Source organism: Lissotriton vulgaris, chromosome 9 (genome assembly GCF_964263255.1).
Source record: "Lissotriton vulgaris chromosome 9, aLisVul1.2, whole genome shotgun sequence".
NCBI classification, from domain to species: Eukaryota; Metazoa; Chordata; class Amphibia; order Caudata; family Salamandridae; genus Lissotriton; species Lissotriton vulgaris.
The window spans coordinates 264,561,660-264,586,685 of record NC_141697.1 but is presented as its reverse complement, the minus strand read 5'-3'; the positions used below and the strand labels follow the sequence as shown (position 1 = coordinate 264,586,685).

General features: G+C 44.1%; 1 protein-coding gene across 5 annotated transcripts in view; it reads right to left on the bottom strand.

Annotated features, from left to right (window-relative positions):
- Positions 1–25,026, bottom strand: part of TTLL5 (tubulin tyrosine ligase like 5) — a 1,386,223-nt gene that overhangs the window by 630,261 nt on the left and 730,936 nt on the right. For 2 of the 5 annotated variants that reach the window (XM_086937525.1, XM_086937527.1), the window contains exons 28-30: positions 13,443–13,573; positions 9,472–9,585; positions 6,530–6,946 (exon numbers count right to left, since the gene is read on the bottom strand). In XM_086937525.1, coding sequence (XP_086793651.1) covers positions 6,530–6,946; positions 9,472–9,585; positions 13,443–13,573 — 662 coding nt within the window. The remainder of the gene's footprint in view (positions 1–6,529; positions 6,947–9,471; positions 9,586–13,442; positions 13,574–25,026) is intronic. The other 3 variants (XM_086937530.1, XM_086937529.1, XM_086937528.1) reach the window with 2 other exon arrangements.

The window sequence follows — 25,026 nt, the reverse complement described above, 5'->3', positions numbered from 1 at the left end:
CCAAATGTGCCCTTCAAAGCAGTTTGGTGGCGCTGGCAACCTCCCTCATCCCTGCCCAATACACTAAGTCCAGTCTGGGAGGGGAGGGTCACACCTCCCTGTGACAGGAAACCTATTGTTCTACCTTCCCATGCTTGAACTCAGCTCAGCAGCAGGAAGACAGAATCAGGTCTGTGGTCGGTAGCAGCACTAGCTTGCTGTTAACCCAGTTGAAGGCTGGTACCGGGAATACAGCTCCAGTACATGGGATCCTACATCAAACACTGGAATTGGTTTTGGGGTAGGATTCCACCATGTTTGATACCAAAGATAACTGGTTTCGGTACAGCCAATATATAGCTAGACATCTCGTAATTGACTTGATGTCCACTATACGTATTAAATAGCTGACTGCACTTACAAAGCCTGGAGAATTGACTCCGGGGTTTGCAGGGGGTGTACTGCTCATGCAGGACACCCTCACACTTATAACGTAGCTCCCTGCCTTCAGGATTGAAAGGCCTGCCTTAGGTGTGGCTTATAAGAAACATATAACTGTTGTGAATGGTGCTGGCACTAGCTCACACAGGCTGCAATGGCAGGCCTGTAGCCAAAGTTTGAGTGGTCTCTCATTGGTCGCATAATACATGCTGCAACCCATGGGAGACCCCTCGTGTACCTATTCCCTGGGTACCTTAGCACCGTATACTAGGGACTTAGATGGGTACACCAGTGGCCTATTGGGAAAGTATTAAAGTAATTAGCATAGTCAAATTTAGGGAGAGAGCACAGTGACTGGGTTCCTGATTAGCAGGATCTCAGTCAGACTAGTAAGAAAAAAAAGAATAACACAAGCAAAAAGTGGGGGTAATCATAAAAGCATATCCAACTTTCCTACAGGAATAGAATCCTCTTCCTTTCTGTGCTACATGAACTCTTTCTATAGCTCCCTTCTTTCATATCAGATTTTATTGAGTTTGAAATGAGGACATACAATAAAACAAAGTCCAAAGAAACTCACCTGCCCATCAGTCCTCCCCGCCATTCCAAATGTTATTATCATATGTACAAATGTCTTAAAGGCCACATTTGCCAACTCACCACAACCCCGGTCACTACCTCCTCCACTTCCCCCCAACAGAATACTCAGATTTCATCCTGAAGTATGTGGTGAGCGGGACAAACAGGTTTATAGCTCCTTTTTTAGCATGATTTTGACCTCCAGCTTGAGGAGTTGCAGATGTTTTTACATGGAGGTTTGAGACAGAGGTTTTTGGATAAACTTTAATGTATGGCTGAATTGAACAAGGTCTAAGACCTATTGGTCTGTTTTTATTTCTTGGTTGCGTTGAAGGTGATTGGTTGTGCTCCCTACTAGCCGAGATGAATAAAACAGGAGAGTAGCTGATGCCTATAACTGGTCATTGACGGCGGCGGGTATCCTTTCCTTAGCGCCCCACTTTTTCCATTGGAAGAGGTCTATTATATGCTTCTTGTGGTGGTTGCCTTTGTTGGTATTGGTGACGAAACTGCTGAGAGGATGATGAATATTTGGGGTAATGATACTGCTGGTAGCCTCCTCCATAGGAGGGTTGTCCTCTTCCCTGAGGTCCTCGAAAGGCACTTTCCTGTATTGCAGGGTCCCTAGTGATTTGGTCGTGTCAGTTTTAATGGCCTGGAGGGCATCATCGACATGTTTGCTGAAAAGTGCTTCATCATCGTAAGGAAGGTCTAAGGTTTTATATTGAACCTCCGGCCTCAACAAGGTGGCTTTGAGCCAGCCCTGTCTTCTTAGGTGGCTTTGAGCCAGCCATATCTTCTTAACACTGCTGCTCCTGCCATTTGTCGGAAAGCAGTAGTGGCAATGTCCATGGCTCAATCAATAATCTCAAATGATGCACGCTCATCCTCCTGCAAGACTTTCTTGGCTTCTGCTTTTACGTCCTCTGGAAGCTTGTCCAAGTATGGAGCGATATCGGACCACATTTGCCAGTCATATCGTCTGATAACAACCAAAGAGTTTGCCGCCCTACTGGAAGTACTGACATTGAAGAAAAACGCTCTCCGATATTATCAAGTCGCCTACCTTCTTTGTCGGGAGGCACTGAAATTTGTTCTGAAGGGTTTTTAGTCTTGTGCTGGGCCGCCTGTGTGATTACAGAATCGAATCTGGTTTGGAGTGCCCTCTGAGACATGCAGGGGCATCTTCCGGGGCCTTGTTCTTTTTATCTGGGCCTGGTAACACCGCAGCAACTGTGGCTGGATTTTTCATCACTTTTATGCCCTCATCCTAGATCTATTCAACAATGGGCATAGCTGTAATGCTCTTTCAAAAGGGCTCTTTAAAATCCTAAAGAAAGCAGTCGGTCTGCTTTATAGGCATGGGAAGGTCGAATTATCTTGCTGCTCTTTAGAGAAGGTTATGGAATTCCCCTATGTCTTTGGTAAGAGAACCCACAAGAGGAGGCATTGGACATGATGGCACTGGTAAAATATAATCATTCCATTCAGAATGAGCGTCATGGAGCTCACCCTCTTCTCTAGCATCATCAGAAGATGAGGTATCCTGGAGGGGAGCCGTTGGCAGAGTGTTTCGTGCCGATGGTGGCCAAATGATTAGACTTGGAGCTTGTGGCATCGAAGGTTGCACAGATGAAGACTTTGCCGGTGGTGAAGCATGTTTAGTGGAAAGCGACATTGAAGGGAAACGCTTTTGGTAATCAGTTAACGTGAACTACAGCTCAGAAACTGGTGCTGAAGGAAGACACAACATTTCTTCCTGATATTGCTGGTGTAATAGTTCTGAAGGAGCATAGTACCCCTGATCATAACATTCGCCCTCATCGCACTCAACTTCTTGACATTTGACATGCAACTCAGTTGGACTGTGTGCAACGCAAACTGGACCATCGTCATCAGAGTCGTCCTCTTCTGAAAGGTGAGTAGGAAGCAATGGTGACACCTTACTTGGTAAAGTATGAGCAGGTGTGAGATTTTTTTTTCCCTACTTTTCCAATTTTAACCAAGATTTTCCTCTCGTTGGCAAGGCTGTCATCAAGGTTGTGGACGGTGCTTTAACTGCCAAAAATTATTTTTTAATCGACGGGAGGGTTGTCGTTGTCGAGGGGAATGCCATCATCGATGTCGGCGAGGCCAAAGTTATCTTAGTGCCGACGGTATAGGGGTATGACTCTTGGACACGGAGGTCGTCGACAGAGTGGAGATGGCACAGGTAGTCAATGTCATAGAATCTACTGTGAACGTCTTCGTCATCGACAGCACTGACGATTATTTTCTCGGTGACTGTAAAAAAAAACAGTTGATGATCTTTCCATTGACGGGAGGAGGAAGGCTTTTTGAAAGTTTGATGAACCTGAAGCGGAGTTCCATTTTTTTCCTCAAAAAGACCTGAATCTTTCTTTTCCTTTTACCTTGAGAAAACCTCACCTTCATGTGGAGATTTAGATGGACTACTTTATCTGTGAGACCGGTGAGGGGTCGTTTTTAGAGGATTTTTTGATGGTTCCAAATAGGAATAGGAAACATTTCTCGCTCTCTTTTCTGTAACCTTTTCGAGGAAGATGAAGAATCCTCAATGTCATCCTCAGACACAGGCTCCTTTCTGGTTTTAAGTATCCTTTCACAGTTTTTCCAAGGTTTTTGAAGAGAAGGGTCGAAATACCTTTCAGTCCTTGGCCTTGTAAGATAGATAAAGGCAGTATATGCTGTCTTGATGAGGGTCATAAGAATAAAGACTCTTCTTACCACAAGTACCACAGGTTCCGAATAAACATTTCTTTGCTTTTTCGGACATGTCAAAGTCAGATTTCGAGCAAGAAACCAAAGATATACTGAAGTATGTACATATATCTGTATCTATCTGAAGAGATATATCGCTGAAATTCTTCTGGTAAAAGTCTGGAATAGATAGAACTGAGCCGAGCTCAGTGGAACCTCCCTTCCACGACGTGCGGTAGAACATCTGAGGGACTGGGACTTCTCACAGGAGTGTTCCAGAAAGTGATACAACCTGATGGCTGAGACTTAAGCTTTTTCTCTTTTTAAAAAATCGACTGTGATATGTTGCTAAACTTAGGGGCCTAGGGCCTTTCTAGTCTATACCTATCATTGCCTTGCTTTTGGGAATGTACAGTGGGACTCACATCTCAACAACGGGGAATGATTCAAGCATGTGAAACTATGAAAGATCCAATAGTGGAGTAAACATCTATGCCGTCTTTTTTGCCGACCTGTGCCGTTACCAGGAATCTGAAGTATATTGCCTCACTTTCAGAGCTCCACTGCAGAAACTCCGGTATACTAATTCCAATGGGAAGGAAGCATGGTTACACCATTTTGAATGTGTTAGAGAGAAAATGTGCTGAGTGGCTTCCTGGCATGCTCAGGTAAAGGCCACAATTACTTTAGGACACTGTATTTCACCTACTTCACCATAGCCTTTAAAGGGTCACTTACTTCTTCTCCTCATCAATCACCCAAGCCAACCTTTTTCCCAAGGTTTATTTTCCCATAAGCAGAGGTACCGCCGCCATCAGTAGCCTGAGCTTTGACACAGTTGGCTTCTCACACAGTCTGTCACAAAATGTACAGCTTCTAGTCTCACAAAGTCCATGTAGCATGGAAATTATAAATCAACAGAAGGTTCCAGGTTATACATTTCTTCGACCTGATGAGAATCAAAATGCTTCTATTATCACATTCTAGGGCAACACAACCATAGGTGGCTAACTGAGAAAAGATGTTGTGTGCTCATATTTTAAAGTGGATGGGCTCTGCCAACTAGATTTACATTTGGAATAGGACACAGGGAACCTTAATGCTTTTTCTTACAGCTGCCTGCAGCGGAAATCCAAAGCATGTTCGAGATCCTGCCACATTTTCTAAATCAATACTCAGATGTATTTCATCATTAATCCTTTAGGTGCGGCTTTTGCCTATCTTTTCAATTAAATTGTGTTTAGATTTGACCCTTTGTATTTCTAGTTAGGGTCTTCATTTCAGCCTACGGAGATTAATAGTAGTGGGTTTTAATTATCGTGTCATCATGGATTTAACCGTAGCAGCAAATACTGTCTACTTTTTCTGCTTTCTTCTTAGCGCAACAGCTGGTGAAAAGAGGTACACAGTAGGACAAACCAAAAAACCCAATTTGCAGAACTACTGAAATAATAAATGTATGGATGAAGTTACCCAGTAGGCTTCTGCCTTGATCGTTGATGCTGATGATTTCAGCGGAACCTCATACCCATGACTGACTTACTTTTGCATGGTTTGGATATATGAGTTCATTGTAACTCTTACTTGAGATTCCACACAGTTAGTAGTTTTTGGAAATCTTTGTGCCAGTGTCCAACTGATAACACAGACTCATCGCTAGTAAAGTTTCTTATGTTCTCGCAAGTTGGACTGTATCATGCATTGCACCCCACATGGCGTGTGTGCCCTTTCTTACTCAAAACTTTAAGTTCTTTCAGCTCATTGCCAAGATTTTCATTATCAAGTATCTATATGAAATCTTTTTGTCGACTACCATTGACTGCGGTCTTGGTTTAAGATTTATTGTGGCTTTCCTGATGAAGTCACCTGGTTCGCCGAAACGTGCGTAGACTATCTATCATCAAATTCAAAGCCACCCTTTGTAATTTATGTGTTTGTTGCAAATTTCGTTTTTTAAATATTTCATTTGTACTTTATTACAGTCAGTTGATCCATTAATTATCTTTTATGGATTACATATATCAGTTTGTGTTTTCTGTATATTTCTGTTATTGTCAGCACCTATGATTATATTGTGATGTCATAGTTTCATTATTGTTCTTTTAAGAAATATCACAGAGCCTACAATGGTCTTTTTAAAAACAATTTTTGTATGAATAAAATGATTTTTGCATCGATAATTATACAAGGAGTCCTTAAATATCATGTTGTTTTACTGTAAGTTCTGATATAATAAATAGATCTACTGTTGCCTGGAGATTTGTTTCTCCATTATTGAAGTTACCCAGCATACATGTGTGTGCTAGCCTGCACAAGAGTGGGAAGCTGTAATGCAGGGGAAGAAATACAGAAGTTGGGCAAACCTACAAAGCAGGTCATTGACCTGTTCTCACCAGATAAGCTCACTTTCCTCTTTTACTTGTTAAAGGCAGGCTAGGTTTCCATTTCTAGCATGTTCATCAGCATATTTCTCTCACTGAATCAGTGCTATGATTAGCTGGTCACAGAAATAAAAATCTTCATTGAGCTGGCCATTTAGCAGTGAACTGCAGTAGGAATTCTGAGACAGAGACAGCTCATGCATGTGGACTTGCTGAAAGAAGCTTCTGGAAGGAAAATAGGAATAAAGTTCGAGTTACCTCTCAAAATGTTGTGTTGGTAATCCAAAATGCAACTGATCAGCAAAGACTTGGTCTAGAAACAGAGTTCACTGGTGTATCTTTGCATTGTGCTTGGTCAGACCTTCATGCTTTGAATACCGCTTGGGATCATCTCCCAGACCTTGCCCTCTGGTATATCATGACACACTCACCAGCTTTGGCAGAGGATGGACGGGAAAGCCTCTGACTGTAGATCTGCGTTGCAGTTTGCAAAGAGGACACAGATGTGGCTGCCATGATTCCGGACCGGGAACGTTGAAGCCTCTCGGGGTGGGATGCCTGTGAGGATGAAGTGGACGTGGGGTAGGCCCAGTTTTCAGTAGCAGCAGTCTGGCCTGGGGATGAGGAGGAGGTCGAAGTAGACATCTGAACCAGGGGGTTACCTGTGTAAGAGCCTGATCCTGCTGGAAAGGCTGAGACCAGAAGAAACGGCTGCCCCGTAGGCACTGAGGAGTCATTGGCAGATAAGTGGGAGGACAGTGGAGAGCTTCCCGTTCTTTGGCCTGTTTTACCAGAAGAGGTTGGGCGAGGGTGGGATATTCGTGGCTCTTCATCCACTGCAGCTGTTTCTGCAAGGGAGAAAATGGTAGGTGGATTCAGGTAACACAAACTGACGCACCAGTATAAAGGAAATTCTGTGTCTGAGGGAAGCAGAAGCTTGGGAGGTGTGATAAGAAGAGTCCTAAGGGGATTTTGTTAACATCACCCTGTCACCAACTCGGATACATTCTTTCAGAAACACAAATACCACAATCCTTCTTTCAAACCCAATAAAACCCAATCCTAAGAGCATGGGCCTGCCTTCACACAATCCAATCCACAATGCCTTCCTTCACACTCTTTCAGTATCAAAATCTGGGACTGGGAAAAACACCTTCACTCCCACTTTCCAATCATCACTTCAGTGATTCCAGATACCTGCATTAATAGCACCAATTCTAAAGCAGGGTCCTTTCCTTCACTCCTATGTCCAACTCTGGATTCAGAAAACCTACCCTCACAATCTTTCAATGTTCTACTCTGGGAGCAAATAATCTTCACCCTCATCCTTCTCACATCAATGTAGAGTAGTCTGGGGGTTTCTCTCTCATTCTTTGATCATGTCTAATTATGAGACCAAAGTACCTTCCTTCACACCCTCCTTTGCCCAACACTGGCGGCTGTGCTTCCTTCTTCACACCCTCCAATTCTTCATAGGGTGCCTTTCTCTACCACTTTTCATAACAAACTACAACAGCAAAGCATCATCCCTCACAATCCCCTATGTCTATCTGAACGTGTCAGGCATCTTCCCTCATACGCATTTCCTGCCAGACTCATGGCAGGGGTTGGTTCCTGCATCTCAAACCTCAGTTCCATCGCCAAGCAGATCACTTTGCTTTTCAGTATTTCATGACTAAATATAGAAGCAATGTACTTTCCTTCACTCTCTTCCATACCCAAAATTGGAAGTGGGTTGCTTTCTCTCACATTCTCTTAAGCCCTACTCTGGTAAAATGATCATTCCTTTATAGCTCTTGTATGCCCAACTCTGAGAACTACACCCATCCTCATATTGGGAACTAGGGGTCAGAAGTACTAGGATTTTGCAGCCACAAACCCTATAATTCACAAAATCACACGGTTTGCAACCCCAAAATATTTTTTTCCTATTTATTAGACCCATTTTATGTGTCAGTGTAAATAGTTACCAATTCACAGTTTGGAAGGGATGTTCTTTTCAAACCACAAATCGGTACCTTATGTATCAATGGGTTGCAAACGTAATTCAGGTCGCAAACCACTGAACAGTTACTAACTCCCAAGTTGGGGTGGTAACTGATTACTGAGTCCCCATTGGACTCCATCCTCTTTGGGAATCAGGGTAACACCTTCGGGCTACGTAGGTAGTGGTCCAGGCAACTACTGACAACTCTCACTGAAGTTTTTCAAAATTGTATTTTTTTTTAAAGCAGTCCTATTTGAGTTAAGGAAAATTGGCTGCTTTTAAAAATAAGTTTTACAAAAATTGAAATTCAGTCATTGGAATGGTTGTCTGATGTCCCTTGAAGGCTATCTCCCGATGAGATTGTAGTCAATCGTAGGGGCTCACAAATTGTGGACTACCTAAATAATATTCATTAGGCAGGTCATTCTGCGACTTCCTAAGATTCCTTATTCAGCAAACTGACCTATTAGTATATAGGTTGGTCTGCTAACGTAGATACTGGTCGCATAAACTCTGATTGCAATTTGAAACCCCTTTTTGCACCTGTATCTAAGTATTTGTGGCCCCAGATGCCTTCTTGCCCCTCCCTCAATGCTGAGCCATCATTAACTCAAATCTAGGCAGAGGGTACTCCCTACTACCCTCAATAAAGTCTTCCAATAAACCTTTCTAAAGCTGTTTCTCATCAACTGAAAACTTTTTAAAAAAGAAGAAAAAAAAGAATTTGTGTATCTGCAAACGAAAGTGCGGACCAACTATCAATGTCCCAGGAAGCAGACACTACTCATGAAGAATCAAACACTGACATCTTTTTCCGATAAAAATATAATCCTTGAAGGCCAACATCTGCAGAAAAGATAGCACTTTGACGTGGTGGAAAAGAAAAACATTGCATTTCCTGTCGAAAATTGGTAAAACAAAGCATGATAACCTACAAAGTCAGATAAATACAGTGTAATAGGTTTAAGACCCTGCTGTCTGTCAGAGTTTTAGGAACATAAAGGCGAGACACATATGTGAAGAATAATGGGTCAACTTAGCAAGACACAAGAGCGGCACTGTATTTACAAGCCTTCAACCTTTAATAACCACGAAAGCTCCAGTAGTTTTAGGCCCCCGATCAAGGTGGTAGGCACTAAGATACAAAAACTGAGTAAGCAGCGGAGCTAGACATGATGGAAGTAGCAAATACAGGCATCCTTTGGGTCCATGACAATTAAATGTTTGGGGCGCATGAGAGCTGCGCTGTGAATAGGGTGCTATTTGGCACTATGATGCCACGAAGCTTTTAACATTTAAAGAATCTGCATTCCGAATAACGTGAAGAGGAATTCAAAAGAGACCATGTATATAATGTTATTGATATTCCAGCCGAGCACTACTCACTGTTGGATTTGGCAGACTGGAGTACTTCTTCATCTTGGCTGTTTGCTGGAGCCTGTTGTAGCCTCTCTTCCCGCACTTGAACTTCTTTGATTGCTTCCAATCTGTCTCGAAGATCTAAAATCATATCACAGGTACACATCATTAGGTAAATCTCAGTTCTTAGTGTGGACACATTCAGGAGGACACTGGCAGAGGAAGAGAAACAATGTGACTTCCTTCCTGCTCTTGGTCAAAGAGGATTCCTTAAGAGGAAATTTGAAATTCGGGTGTGTATTGGTTGCATTGCATACACCCTAGCTGTGAAAAACAGAGCCCATAAGCTAAATTCCAGCAGAAGGCTCCTATACTGTTCTGTATAACATTAAAATGAATGCTTCTGCAGCCTAAATTATCAGGAACAGTGACAGAAGCCTCCATTATTACATTGTTAAGGGATGTATTTTCCACAATTATGTTTTCCTTTACTCCATTAGAATTGCAGCTGGAAATGTTGGGCCTTCGGTTCAGTTTTGATTTATACAATGTTGCTTATGGCTATTTGTGTTTACATAAGCACACTATTTGGTTGAATTGTTCCATAGTGTACATTGCTTAAGTGCTGGTGGGCCCAGGTTGTTATTAGTTCTACGTACAGTGGTATTTGATTACAGTTGACAGTGTGCGGTGTGGTGTTTGTTCAGGCTTGGTGCTATATCATGTAGTGCCGAGTTGCTTTTGGTTGCATAAGTGTATTGTTTATTCAGTAAAATATAGCATTTGGTTGTTATTGGGTCCATGCAGAAAATCAGTAACTTAGCATTATGTTTTATACAGGAAACCTTTGGTGGCATGTATTGTGGGTTTTTGGTTGCTGATGGGTTCTCTACACACTGAGTTTTGGTTACTGTTGACACGATGCAGTGGAGATTTGGGTTATTTAGTGAAATGCTGTTCCATTTTTCAGTGCTGGTGCTCTACCCGGGCCACAGTAAAGTGTCGTATTTGACTGCAGGTGCAACATGCAGAATGGTTTATTAACAAGTGGCAAGCATGCAGTGCAGTATGCAATTGCTATTGCTTCCAGGTATAGTTTAATGTTGTTTTCATGTAAACTGTTTAGTTGCCATTGGTTCCATATATTGTGTTGCTTATATGTGGTATTTGGTAGTGTAATGTTCGATTTCGTTTGCTTCACTAAAGTATGAGTTTTTATTTTCACAGATTTCATACAGTTGGGGCAGTTAGTTTCGGACTGCTCTACTGGCGGTGGCAGTTCTTTTGGCTCCGATTGGTCTACTACAGCTCGAAAAACAATTGTCCATGCTCTCATCACTTCCCAGCTGGATAATGGAATTATACTATATCTTGAAGCCACTAAGGGAAGTCTCAAGTCACTGCAGCGAGTTCAAAACGCTGCAGCGAGGCTTGTACTGAATCTCCCCTAAAGATCTTCAGCTTCTGGTGCTCTCAACCAACTACATTGGCTCCATGTGTCCAAATGTATTGGTTTTAAAGCCCTGTGCTTCTGCCTTCGAATATTCAATAAACAAGGCCCTAGCTATTTACATTCTCTGATTAAAGCATATATTCGGAATCCTCTGAAGCGAAACTTCCTGGGGACCCCAGGATCAGGAAAGCAAGAATGGAGGGAGAGCCTTCTCCTATGTGGCAGCAAAAATGTTGAAGTCGCTCCCATATTCTCCGAGAGCCTATCCCTCAGAAACTGAGTTCAGAAGAAACTTAAAACATGGCTGTTCAGCACCCGAGGTAACTTCTGTCCAACCATTTTATTTATTGTTTCTCCTTTCCTCAATTATGTGTCTGGTCCAGCACGGGGACACACCGATATGGTGTAACCAAGCGCTTTACAAACCACATTATTATATATATATATTTTTACTGCATTTGTGCTGATAGCACATGCTGTGGGGCTTGGCTGGTAGTGGCGTAACCTAACACAGAATTTACATGCGGCTACTACTGTTAGGTGGACTATACAAAGCAGATTTGCCAATTAATTGGCATCATAGTGTCTACTTGGTAATGGGAAGGAAAATGGTGCCACCACGTATGAAAACAAATACTCTGCATGTGTAGACCAAGATAGTTTTTTGTCAATAGATTTTGCTCAATCATCTGTGTTAGTTTACCTGCTCTGTCAAATGAATATGCGGACAGTTTTGTGAGAGGAGAAGCAACAAGCGTAATAATCTTACAGACCTACAGAGCACAGACAGCAAATAACAAAACATGTGTATTGAGTCATTTATGAATTTATCTTGGCTTGACTTGGTTAAAAGGTTAAAATCCCCATAATCGTATATCTAAACATATTATTTTATATATTGTAACATATACCATGTAATATTATATGTAAAAATCATATCGCAAATTATCTGTGTCCTGGTGGAAATCTCAGTTCGGTAAAAAGTATATTGTCTGTGTTTGCCTTAAATTAATTCTTTGGAATAAATAATCACAAAAACCCAAGAATAATAACAATAAAATCAACAATGGCTTCACATGGTACGGATTTGGTTTCTGTTTGTGCCTTATTATATGTCGCTTCAGTTGCTGTTTTGTTCATGGAGTGAAGTTTTTGATTAGTGCCGAGGCCACGTGATTTATTGACTCACTCTTGTTTGCTTGATGTGGATTTGGGGCATAATTAGTGCTTTCTTCTAGCCATTAATAGCAAAAAAGCAGCTGGCCTATTTACAGAGGTAAATTTACACATATAGATTTACTACTTAACTACAAGTAAATGTTATCCTACAATTCTGAGTAACGTTACTACTTGTAGATAGTCCCCATTTCTGAGTTTTCCTCAAAAGTATGGACTTACATGTCTGCCTCCGAAACCAGGGGATGGAGCCATCTAAGAGTACATTTATAAGTGTAAAGAAACTACTTGTAACTTTTCATACGTAGGTAGAGATCACCACCACAGAGGCTAAGATCTCGCTATGGGAAAGTATGGGGAAAAGTTAAGAAGTTTATCAAGCATTTATAAAAATGTATACAAATATTTGTAGCTTTTTACATTAAAAAAATTATTTTCAATCTGAAGAACATGTAAAAAAAATGCTACTGCACTTCTATTTTAAATTAAATATGTTCAATATATTGCAGATATATTAAATAAAGTGTAAAGTTCATATAAATGTATTATATACTAAAAACTTCTAAAGGTTAGGTTGAGAATTATGTTAAATTAATTTAATTTATGTATTTAAAATGTTACATGTATTTTTAAATTCAAAAGGCAATTAAATCTTTTTTAATAAATGACTAGAATTTCTAAATATATCATTCTTAACATTAAAATGCATATATATATATATATATATATATATATATATATATATATATATCTTTAAAATATCTAATTAAGTTAATTGAATTTAATACTACTTGCTATGGGGTTATATTTTAAGTCTCTGTCACCATTATTTTCTATGGGAGGGTGTTTCAGTACCAGTGGTTAGCCACATGTGGCGACGAACTTACTCCAAGGCTGAGCTGTAAAACACGTACAACTGATTTGGAACCTTTTTGGTGATATTAGCTTAAGAAGTGCAGTTTGTGAATAGCAGTGGGCTTACTCTTTTGTGGGTGGGTGTATGCAAGAGTGTGTCCATCCCTAAACCCTTCCTTACTCCTCTCTAATCCCCTCACATTTAGCAGTAAGCTTTTCCTATTTTACAGTCACTCCCCTGCCCCTACCACATTTACTACTAAAACATAGGAGTCTATGTACAGAGATGTCCACAGTCAGGACGGAGATCTCCGCACATTAAAGATAGGAGAGGTGGAGGCATAGACCTCCATGAACACAATTTTGTAGTGCACACAAGATATAGTTTGTGACTAAGTATTTCGGTCAATTTAAAAATGTCACTCTCCTGCAATTTTTCTACACCTCAACAAGTATATACCAGTTTTTCTAGTCTTTGCTATCTAGATGTACTTATCACTTGACCTCTACTCACCCTCATGAGCTTTACTGCTATTATCATCACTCTTGGCAGTCTTAGAGGTTCTGGTGCTTGTTCCCAAGAAGACACTGGCAGATTTGTTCTTTTGTGTGTAGAATGTCAGAACTTCTTCCAGTTCACTCTCACTAAATTGCAAAGAGGAACAAATGTAAAGAAAGAGAATTAAAAGCGTCATAGTAAAATCAGGACCAGTTCCATATATATATCACTGACAACATTATTACATAAATTCATGAGACTGTAAGAGTAAGTGTCAGAATTGCAATGCCCCAGCTTGCCTTTCAGTAGGGTATCGGAGTGCATAGCAATATGAATTCATTATGAGGAACTCTGGGGATTAACCTGCCAACGTCTTCTCTGCATTGAATGACATGTCAACACCAAAGGTGAGGTCGCTCCCTGAGGCCAGACTCGCTACTGCATTCTAAAGGCAAAGTATCATTGCATAACAAAGGGGATTTCTCAGGCTACTGTGCAAGGTTATGAAGGAAAGACTTTCAAAGGACCAGTCATCATCATGACACCATGGCAATACAGCCACTGAATGCGGAATGCCCCTTATCTAAGATGTAGGAACGAATCTACCATCTTCCTTAAGATCTAAGGTCCTCAACCAGTTATGAGAAAAGAGACAGCACCATTTCATTCTTTCTCTTGGAACTCATTTTGGCCCTGATGAATCTCCTCTTCTAGAACATACTTGAGTGAGAGCTCACCAGTATTCTATACAGAATGAGAGTGTACGCAGTACATATAAGTCTGACAAGGTATTATGGCCTGGTCCAGCTTCTTCAGAAAATAACCAGTAAACAATTAATTCCACTTCGGTAATGGTGATAGCATTGACCATGTCCATTTCAAATCTAACATATGTTTTAATACCCTCTTGCCTTCAAAGCTTGAAACTGAACTGCAAATAGGATGCAAAGTTGTAATGTCTTGTTTTTTGCATCAAACCGCATACAAAGACAATTGTACAATGGAAGCTCTTGCATTGGAACCCACCTCGGCTCGTTATTTTTTGAAAGCTTTGTGCAAGGTTAACTGAGCAAGCGAAGACTTAGTCTATCGATTCTGCTGAGAGAAAGTAACAACAGAGTCCCCATCTAATGCCCTTTGATATCAGTAGCAGACTGTGAAACTTCGCTTCTTTGCTTTACCATAGGTGGAGACAAGACTTTGTACTCTGATTAACCTTTTCACAAGTCCTGTTTGAACCATTTCTCTTTTTATCAAATCCTAAATCTTCCTTCATTTCAAGAGGCACACTGGCCTAGTGGAATTTTCTGTTGGGGTGTCAGTGTTTAGGAAAGGCCAAGAGCTCAATCAGTCTCTTTTCAAATTTTGCAATGAGCATTGGGCCTGCTTGGAAGAAGGTAACCTGTGTAATAAAATCGCAATATAATGCACATATCATCCAACCCGAGACTACGGGTCTGATGGAAGCTTTCTGAATAACCCTTAACTTTCAAGTCACAAAGAGGTATATAATGTCCATGAATACCTGGGTCCTAACTAAAGAGAATACGATGATATCATAGACACCTACAATTCCTCTGTTTCAAACCCATCGAATTTCCTTATTACTGTCTCCTTCTGATTTCCATTTCACACTTGTAATAAGAAATGGCATCACTACTCTACTGTAATCATTCGTTGTAGTGAGTGTAAAGCAACGTCTAGATCAGATACTAACACACAAATAACTTTAGTGAAGATTAACCTTTCAGCTTTTTTTCCTGAAAGCCCAGTCCATCGCTGGCAAGGTTAATGTTTGATTTTTTCACTGCTTGAGTTCAGTGCTGGAGAAACTGTATCAATATTCTCTTTACCATCCATTCTAAAGCCACAAACTAGCTTTGATAGTGACTTATAGAAACCGTTTAACATATGTGTTTGCAAAATATTAGACTCCGCATTCTGGCCATGACTTTCACAGCACAGTCTGCAAATATTCTACATTGTCTGCAGGCAGGAGATCTGTTTCAGCAGAAGGAGCAAGATACCAACAGTTCAAAAATAAAAATGAAGGGGGTGGGGGGCAGTGACGGGGACCTGTATTAAGGAAAAAATGCCACTTATTTTGCATAAAATGGAGATTATAATTCTGGTCGAAGCTCTAGGATCCTACAAAGGAATTCTTAATTGGCAATACTTCTAAATTTAGCCAGCGAACAACTGTGGGACTTGAAAAATTGTCATAAGATAAGGGATCCTCCATATACAGTACCTTACAGTGATGCCATAGACTAATAGACCTGATCATCTACTGGACATTTGGACATAGCACCAGATGGCATAAAAGAATAAAGCTTCCCACTTACAACAATCAGAAATCATACTCTGTGAGTCCATTTTGAAACTGTAACCTCAGAGGAAGTGTCATTAATTCAGGTGTAGGGCTTAGTTTTGATCAAAGAGCAACTGAAAACAGTTTTTTTGTACTTATTTATTCATATACAATACTAGCAGCCCGTCCCGACGTTGTCCGGGTATGAATTGCTGCAGGACAGTAGTATATTCTTTTGTAGGATTTCGTTTTGATAGCATTTCTTATCTGTGACAGGCCTGTGAAACGCTCTGATTCATACATATTCATTTGTGGTAGGCACGAGTAGACATACAGCCAAATTCATCAAAGACCCGTTTTGCGAGTCTCTAATAGCGAGTCATAAGGAATCGCTATTACAGACTCGCAAAACGGGATTCATGTAGGAATCGCAAAATAAAATGGGATTCCTACACATTCCTTATTTGCGATTAGCAAATTGCTAATCGCAAATAAGGAATAACTCCCCATTCATACCTATGGGCCTAAAGACCCATAGGAATGAATGGGGAGTATTCCTTATTTGCGATTAGCAATTAGCTAATCGCAAATAAGATAGCGATTTCAAGGGTGCCAGGGGTGTCCAAAGGACACCCTGTAGCACCCCTGAAATGCAAATTTACACAGGTGTTGCGCACACACATGTCCAAAGGACATGTGTGTGTGTAACATGCAAAAGAGAAAAATGCACTAAAGTGCTTTTTTCTATTTTTTCGCAATTTACCACGAAGTCAGACTTCGTGGTAAATAGCGACCAAATATTGCGAATTCGCAATTTCTAATTGGTTGATGAATTGCATTTAAGGAATCTCTATTAGAGATTCCTTAAATCCAATTCCTCGCAAATATGCGATTTCGCAAATAGCGATTTTTGCATTTGGGATGATGAATCCCAAATGCAAAAATCACACTCGCAAAGGGCCAGATTCTCAGAATCTGGCCCTTTGCGAGCGCAATTTTGTTTCATGAATCGGGCTGTAAGCAATTTGCCTGGAATCACAGGATGTTGAGCTGATGCCGAGATTCGAACGTAGCTCCCCAGCTCTAAAATTCGCAATTCTAGAACTTGTGGCGGGAGGTTTGTCTAAAAGTGTGTCGGTGCTGGCGATCAATGAGGGAGACCTATGCATTTTTCAAATGGGTGGTGAAAAAAAATGAGTATGTTGCTGGAGATGTGGGCCGCCATGCCACCAATGTACTTACCGGGGGAGGGTAAACACCCATTATTCCACAACTTTCTTTCCGCATACCATCACTCCGCATACTTTCATTACGAAAGTACCATGACTCCGCCATGCCATTATAACGCATGGCATTACATTTTATATGCTTTTACCACGCATACATTTACAACAAAATTCGTTGTAAATGCATAAATGGTAAAAGCATGTTTTTTTTAATGTTTGGATAAGGTAAGTATGGGTATAGGGGTATATGTTTTAGGGTACTGAGGTATCTGTTTTGGGGTGTTTGGGTATTTTAAGGGTTCAGTTTTGGGTAATGGGGTACAGGGGTATTTTTTTTTTTTTAAAACTTTATTGACATGAAGGAGCAATGGTTAATCAGTTGCATACATCTTGTTGGTAATCGTTACAGTATTGTAGAATATCCATTTAGTAAAGAGTGAGCTATCTCTTGTAACAAGGACTGAATCGTCCGTGACTTTACGAGTTTTGTATACACATCAGTCGTAAGTTGTATTGCATACAGTACATTCCACTGTTAACCCCCCCTCAATTATCAGTGTTGGCGATATTTCCGTACATTGAGAACAGTATCAACAAACTTCCCAACTTACCCCCCCTAACCATGTGTCATCGTAACCCTTTTGTGTCACCCACATCCCGTAACACCCTGCATCTCCATTTGCATTGCTGTGTGCGGCCAGGTTAGTGCCGCCAATGTAACATTGTCCTGCTCTTGAGGCCACTGCCCCGCATTCGTGCAGTTATTCTTCCTCCCCCTCTGAGTCTGATTCCTCTCCTTCTGGCAAGGGCTCACAGATTCCCCCTCTGTACGTGTTCCACGCTGCCCAGACTTTGTTCCACTTCCGGGGCGCTGCCCGAAGCACGTAAACCGCTCTCTCTGTCACCATTAAGATGTCCATGTTTTTAGCCCATCTACTGGCCGTGGGCACCTCCGGCGCCCCCCATTTCTGTGCTATATCCCGCTTAGCTACTGCCATGGCCAATGTTGCCCAAATCAGTTCATACCTACCCAGATCATTGGGGTCCCAGATGTTTAAAAGGCATTTACGTGGTTCAGGCAATATGGAAAGTCTAAGGGCCTGAGAGATAGATCGGAGCACCTGTCTCCAGAATTCGCAGATTTGCGGGCATTCCCAAAGTGTGTGGATCAGTGTCCCTTCCTCCCCGCAGCCTCTCAAACAGAAGGGGTGTTGTGCTCTTTGTATTTTATGTAATAGTGTCCTAGTGTAATAGATGCGGTGTAGGATCTTAAGCTGTACCAGCCTGAGCTTACTAGAGATTCCCACTTCCTTTGGGGAGGCCAGTGCCTCATTCCATTCGAAGTCGTCTGCCTCACCTATCTCTCCTTCCCATTTTTCTTTTAGCTTTAGCGTTGGGTCCTTGAGATTGTTAATTAGCTTTTTATAGGTAAGGGAGGTGGCGCTTTGGAGCATGAACTCCGTTAACAGTCTATCCTCTAATGGAGATGAGTCCGGTAGTGTGGTGCCAGTAGGGACTGCCTGTAGTAATGCATGCCTAATCTGGACATATCGAAATGTCTCCGTGGGTCCGAGGCCGTACTGCTGTTGCAGGTGCGGAAACGGTATTACTGAGTCATTGTCCCAGAGGTCTCCTACTGTAGAGATGCCAATTGAATCCCACCGCTCAAACCCCTTACAGCCTCTCAGGTTCCCCAATGCCTTCGTGTCCCACAAGGGCGTCATTCTGGTGATCCGGCCTGCCCATCCCAGCCGGGCCTGCGCCATATGCCATAGCGCCACCGTGTGTTTGGTCGGACCTAGTAGGGTCTTCATTTGCGATTTATTGTAGAGCACGGATAGCATACATTCCGTCCCAAGTTGTGCCCAGTCCGCCCGATAGGCCGGGTCGTCTTTCGGGGCGTGGATCCAGCAGTTTACAATTTTGAGTTGGGCCGCCCAGTAGTATAGCTGGATGTTGGGGAGTGCTATGCCCCCCTCGTACCAGCTTTTTACCAGTTTGTCGTATGCAATGCGCGCTGGGCCTGTGTTCCAAAGCAGGACCGTGACCAGTGCCACAATCTGTTTGAAGTAGCGCGGTGGTACTAGGTGTGGAGTATTTTCCAGGACATAGAGGAGTCTTGGGAGGGCCATCATTTTGTACAGTGCCGACCTGCCCAGTAGGGTCAGGGGGAGGGCTGCCCAATGCTTAACATCCGCTCGCAGGCGATCTATAGGTGGTTTCAGGTTATTGACAAAGAAGTCTGCTTCCCCGTTCGCGATGATAATACCCAAATATTTGAAAGAGGCCGATGTCGTGAGGAGAGGGCAGTTCTCCTGTGGTCTCGGTGCCGGGCCTTTTAGCGTATATATGGTGGATTTCGACCAGTTGAGAGTGTAGCCCGACGCGCGCCCATGCGTGTCACATAGGTCTAGTAGGGCTGGGATGCCGGTCTCGGGTGCGGTCATGTAGATGAGCATGTCGTCCGCGTAGAGCGAGACTTTGTCCTCCCATCCCTCCTCCCATTTGATGCCTGCGAACAGGGGTGTTGACCTGATCTGGATGGCCAGGGGTTCAAGCACCAATGCGAAGAGCAGGGGGGACAGGGGGCAGCCCTGTCTAGTCCCCCTGCCCAGAGGGAAACTCGGTGATATGTGGCCATTTGCCACAACCCGTGCGACAGGTTTCGCATATAACAACCTTATCCACGCTATGTATTTCGGCCCGAATCCCATGCGTTCCAGTACCATGAAGAGGTATTCCCACTCCACCAAGTCGAACGCCATTTTGGCGTCGAGAGAGAGGATCACTGCCTGATCCGTAAGGAGGTGCGCTCGGGCTAGTACTCCGTGAACTCTTCTGAGATTCATCGCAGTGCTCCGGTGGGGCATAAAACCCGACTGGTCAGGGTGGATTAAGGTACTAAGGTGGGGCAGCAAGCGGGTAGCCAGGAGTTTAGCTAGTATTTTGGCCTCGATGTTCAATAATGATATCGGACGGTACGAGGTACACTCTGTCGGGGGTTTTCCCGGCTTGGGTATTGTTACAATCGTTGCTGTGCGTTGGTCCAGCGGTAACTCTTGTCTATCCCTACTCTCCAAATACATGGCCAGCAATGGGGCACCGAGGTCTGAAGCCATGGACTTGTACCATTCGACCGGTATTCCATTAGGGCCTAGTGCTTTACCGGACTGCAACGCCTGGATCGCCAGCTGGATTTCATCCTCCGTCGGATCTAGTTCTAGGTTATCTCTATCTTCTTGCGCAATGCTAGGGATGGCAATGTCCGCGAGTGTTGCCGTCGCCGTTTGTCGTGTGACCTTTCGTTCTGGTGTGTATATTGCCTGGTAGTATCGCGCTAGTTCGCCAACTATTTCTTCAGGGTGTACCAGTGTTCGCCCTCCCTCTGTGTGTAGCCTATGAATACCTCTCGCTCCATTCCCTCTCTTATCCAGCCATGCCAGCATACGGCCTGCCTTGTCCCCCACATCGTAAATCCTATGTCTAGTGTTTGCGATATATCCTTTCTCTGTTGTTTTGAGGTGTGCTAGGTATTGTTGCTGCCGAACCATAAGGGCGTGTGCAGCGGGCGAGGAGGGGTTTGTCATATGGGCAGTGTTGGCCGTTTCGAGTGCAAGTTCCAGGTCTGTGAGTTCCTTTCGTGAGTCCCGTTTGTGTCCCGTAATTGCTGCGATGGCCGCCCCCCTGAGGACTGTTTTGTATGCTTCCCATAGGGTGGAAGGTGACTCTACCGTGCCCGTGTTTTCTGCAAAGTATTGCGTTGTCACCAGTTTGAGTTTCTTCCGAATCTTGGGGATCTTTAGAAAGTTGGGGTAGATTGGGTAAAGTCGAGCATTCCGTTTTCCTCCGGTGGTGAGCGATAGGGTAATTGGTGAATGATCTGAGACCCCCCTGGGAAGTGTGTCTACCTTGTCTACCATGTCTAGACCTAGACCCAGTGCCATGAAGTAATCTATGCGAGACAAGCTGTTATGTACTGCCGAGTAGTAAGTGTATTGATTGGCCTCGCCGTGCAAGTGCCGCCAGAGGTCCGTGAGACCTAGTGCTTCCGCAAAGTCCGATAGTGGTGTAGTACCTCGTGGTCGGGTTCTGGGGGGGAGGGTGTCCCTAAGTGGATCCATGACTGCGTTGAAGTCTCCTCCTATAATCGTGCCGCCCTCGGGGAGATCAAGAAGGAATTTGCCCAGTGCTGGTAGGGCCACAGAGTGTAAGGCTGGGGGAACATATACTGATACCATATTGAGAGCCCTGCCCTCCCACTGCCCATGGACCGCTGCAAAGCGACCCTGGTCGTCCGCCACACGGCTGGTGATCATAAAGGGGGAAGATTTTCTCACCAGTATGCCTGTACCCCTGGAGCCTGTACTGAAGTCTGCATGTACTGCCATTGTGTATCCCCGTCTGTCGAGGGCTTTGCATGTGGACCCCGTGAGGTGGGTTTCTTGTAGGAGGATCACATCTGGGTTCTGCCTTTTAATGGCCTGAAGGACCAAGCCCCTCTTGATTTTATCACCCAGGCCCCGAACATTCCATGTCAGTATTCGCAGCGGGGGAATCCTCCCAACTGTGGAGGGGCCTCCGGTGGGCGTGTGGTTAAGTGGTCTGGCCATTAGGTAGATGAGGGATGTCTGCACACAACGTGTGCTGTGGCGTGGCCCATGTGTCGGCCTGTGTCGTATTGCGTAGGAGAAATTCAGATGTCAGGGTGATAGCACAATGTAGGTGTTGGACGATGACTACAAACCAAATTAAACATTTTAACATAAAAACTTCAATCCCATCCCCCCTCCCTGCTACCCTGCTCCACGGACAAACTCCCGCCCGCTTCCCCAACTGTGCAGAGTGCTTCAGCCCTCCCCTAGTCTTTATACTTGCTTGTGGGGTTGGTGAGTCCCCTCTGGGCACCGCCTGTGCCCGCCCTACTCAGCCGCGTCCGAGCCACGGTACCGCGGCGCCCATAGTCTCGAAACAATAATATAGTTCAGTGTCCTGCCGGATCCAATTGTCCAGAGTCTAGCGGATCTCTCTCCAGGTCCGATTCTATTTCTTCCTCTCCTCCTTGCTTTGGTAGTTGAGAGGACCGACTGGGTGGTGTCCGTTCAGTGTGGTGCCTCGGCCGGTCTCGTTGCGAGCGGTGTCGCTGCCCTGTTGGTCTCCAGCCCTCCAGCCATTCTTGAGCCACCTCTGGCGTGTCAAAGAACCAGGTCTTCCCCTCGGCCACTATCCGTAGTTTGGCAGGGAACATCATGGAATATGGCAGTTCCCTATCGCGTAGCGCCTTTTTCACCTCTGTGAAGGATTTGCGTCTTCTGGCTACTTCTGCCGTGTAGTCTGGGAAAAATGCTAGGGTTGCATTCTGAATCCGCACTGGTGGTGAAGTTCTTGCCGCTTGTAAAATTGCATCCCTGTCCCTAAAATTAAAGAGGCGGGCTAGCACTGGTCGTGGAGCTGCCCCCGTCTTGGGCGGGCCCCCCGGTACTCTGTGCGCCCTCTCCACCGAGAAGAAGTGAGACAGTCCCTTGGGCTGGAGTTTGGTCTTGATGAGGTCTTCTATATAGAGGTCCATGGCTCCCTTCCCCTCCGTCTCTGGAAGCCCAAGGATACGTACGTTGTTGCGTCTCGAACGCCCTTCCTGATCGTCCAGTTTGTCATGCAGGAGTTTGGTTACTTTCTGCATCTTTTCCATGGCCAGTTGGAGCTCTGAGGTGTCTTCCACGAGCGATTTTGTGACCACTTCCACCTGTGACACCCTCTCCGCCATTTTGTGAAAGTCCGCTCTCAGCAGGGAGACCTCTGAGGAGATGGCGCCCACCGTGGTTTTCACCTCCGAGAGTGTTTTCATAATGTCTTCCAGCGTTATTTTCCGTGCATTGTCCGTGTCCTGGGCGTGCCCCGTGGAAGGTCGCCCTGCGGTTTGCTGTTGTCCTTGGTGGCCGTAGGCGAATTTATCCAGTTTAGCTTGCGTGGATCCACTCCTGAGGCCTTTACCCGCCATGGCCTGGGGGTCTGTGAGGTCTAGCGATATAGCCCACGCAACCGTGACCTGTGCGCCTCCTGAAGTCTCCGTTAGCTGGTATCAGTTAGTGACCACCAGGCCGGTGGAGGTGGACAGAGCGCACTCCTTCTACGTACAGGGGTATTTTTAGCGTTTAGGGATAGGTATGGGTTTTGTGGTACAAGGGTATTTTGGGGGTTCAGGGCTAGGTTTGGGTTTTGGGGTATAGGGGTATTTTTAGGGTCCAAGGGTAGGTTTTGGGGTACAGGGGTATTTTAAGGGTTCAGGGCTAGGTTTGGGTTTTGGGGTACAAGGGTATTTTTAGGGTTCAGGGCTACGTTTGGGTTTTGGGGTACAGGGGTATTATAGGGTTCTGGGGTAGGTTTGGGTTTTGGGGTACAGGGTTATTTTTAGGGTTCAGGGCTAGGTTTGGGTTTTGGGGTACAGGAGTATTTTTAGGGTTCAGGTGTAGGTTTGGGTTTTGGGGTACAGGGGTATTTTAAGGGTTCAGGGCTAGGTTTGGGTTTTGGGGTACAGGGGTATTTTAGGGTTCAGGGGTAGGTTTGGGTTTTGGGGTACAGTGGTATTTTTAGGGTTCAGGGCTAGGTTTGGGTTTTGGGATACAGGGGTATTTTTAGGGTTCAGGGGTAGGTTTGGGTTTTGAGGTACAGGGGTATTTATAGGGTTCAGGGCTTGGTTTGGGGGTTTGGGGTACAGGGGTATTTTTAGGGTTTAGGGATAGGTTTGGGTTTTGGGGTACAGGGTATATTTATAGGGTTAAGATGGGTTAGTGTTTAAGGGTTTTGGGGTATTTTAAGGAGTAAGGGTGGGTTATGATTATGGGGTGCAGGGGTATTTAAAGGGAGCAGGGTGGGATTAGCACACGATATGAGACATGGCATGAAGGGCGGAACGTACCACACGCCCCCAGCGTTTGTCACGCCCCCAGCACACGCCCAGAGCACAACGCAGACACGCCCACAAGAGACTACTTTGCAGGCACAGTTCTTTTACCTTTTAAATGTATATGGTGGGCGTCTGCATAGCCTATGTCCTTCTGCTGCAACAGCCCTTTCCAACGCTGTATTGGGTGTTGTGATTGGTGCTGTGGTTCCTGAGATTACCCGCCTCAAAGGTTTGGGCTCTCTCTTTATTATATTAGTATAGATATAGATTTAAAGGACACAGACTTAGCCGCAGTGGCTGTACGGGTCTTCACAAAGAACATAGACACAATGAAACTTAGTGAGGGAAGAAAGTGTCAATTAGAGGTTGAGTCTAGTCTAGTTAGTTAGATGAGTTAGTCTTACATTTTTTCTTGAAGGAAAGGCAATTTGGATTAATTTACTGATTTCAGGTATCCGGTTACAAAGTCTACAGCCCCAAAAAGTGACACCCTGTTTTGCCATCTTGCTCTTCTTTGCGTTAGATGGATTGTCATGGTGCGATATGGGGATGTTCTCCTCGAACCATTGGTGGTCACTTTGCTGTGTCTGGAAAATCTACAGGCTGCTCCTACATCTAGTGGGATACCAACAGTCCCGATGACCTCTAACGGGAAAAGGGGCCCTGCAATACCACCTATTAATTGCCCGACAAGCAGTCCAGAAAGGCTAGCTTGCCAGTGTCATCCACATGTAGGGCCGGCCAGCTTTATCCTGAGAATATATCTCACCCAAATTGGTGCAAGCTTCTTGATAATTTTAAACAACTCCTACAACCGATCTATGCTCGCTTAGAATCCATAGATCGCACTCTACAATGTTTGGTATCGACCAACGTGGCACATCATATGATGGAAGACTCTAATAACAGCCCTGCTAATCCTAGACCTTGACCCCTAACTATTGGCAACCCCTCTGCTGCCTGTAAAACTTGTAAAAACTGTAATCTTGATCGTCATAATTTGTGTTTGATCGTAAAAATAGGCCCCTTGGTTGTCAGTTAGATAAACAGCCTTCCACTTCCATTGGTATTCCTCGTGTTGCAAATCAGACAGCCACCAGTTTGGACCCTATTGGTTCAGACTATGTAAGTTTGGACCCTAGGCGTGGCCTACCAAAGGTG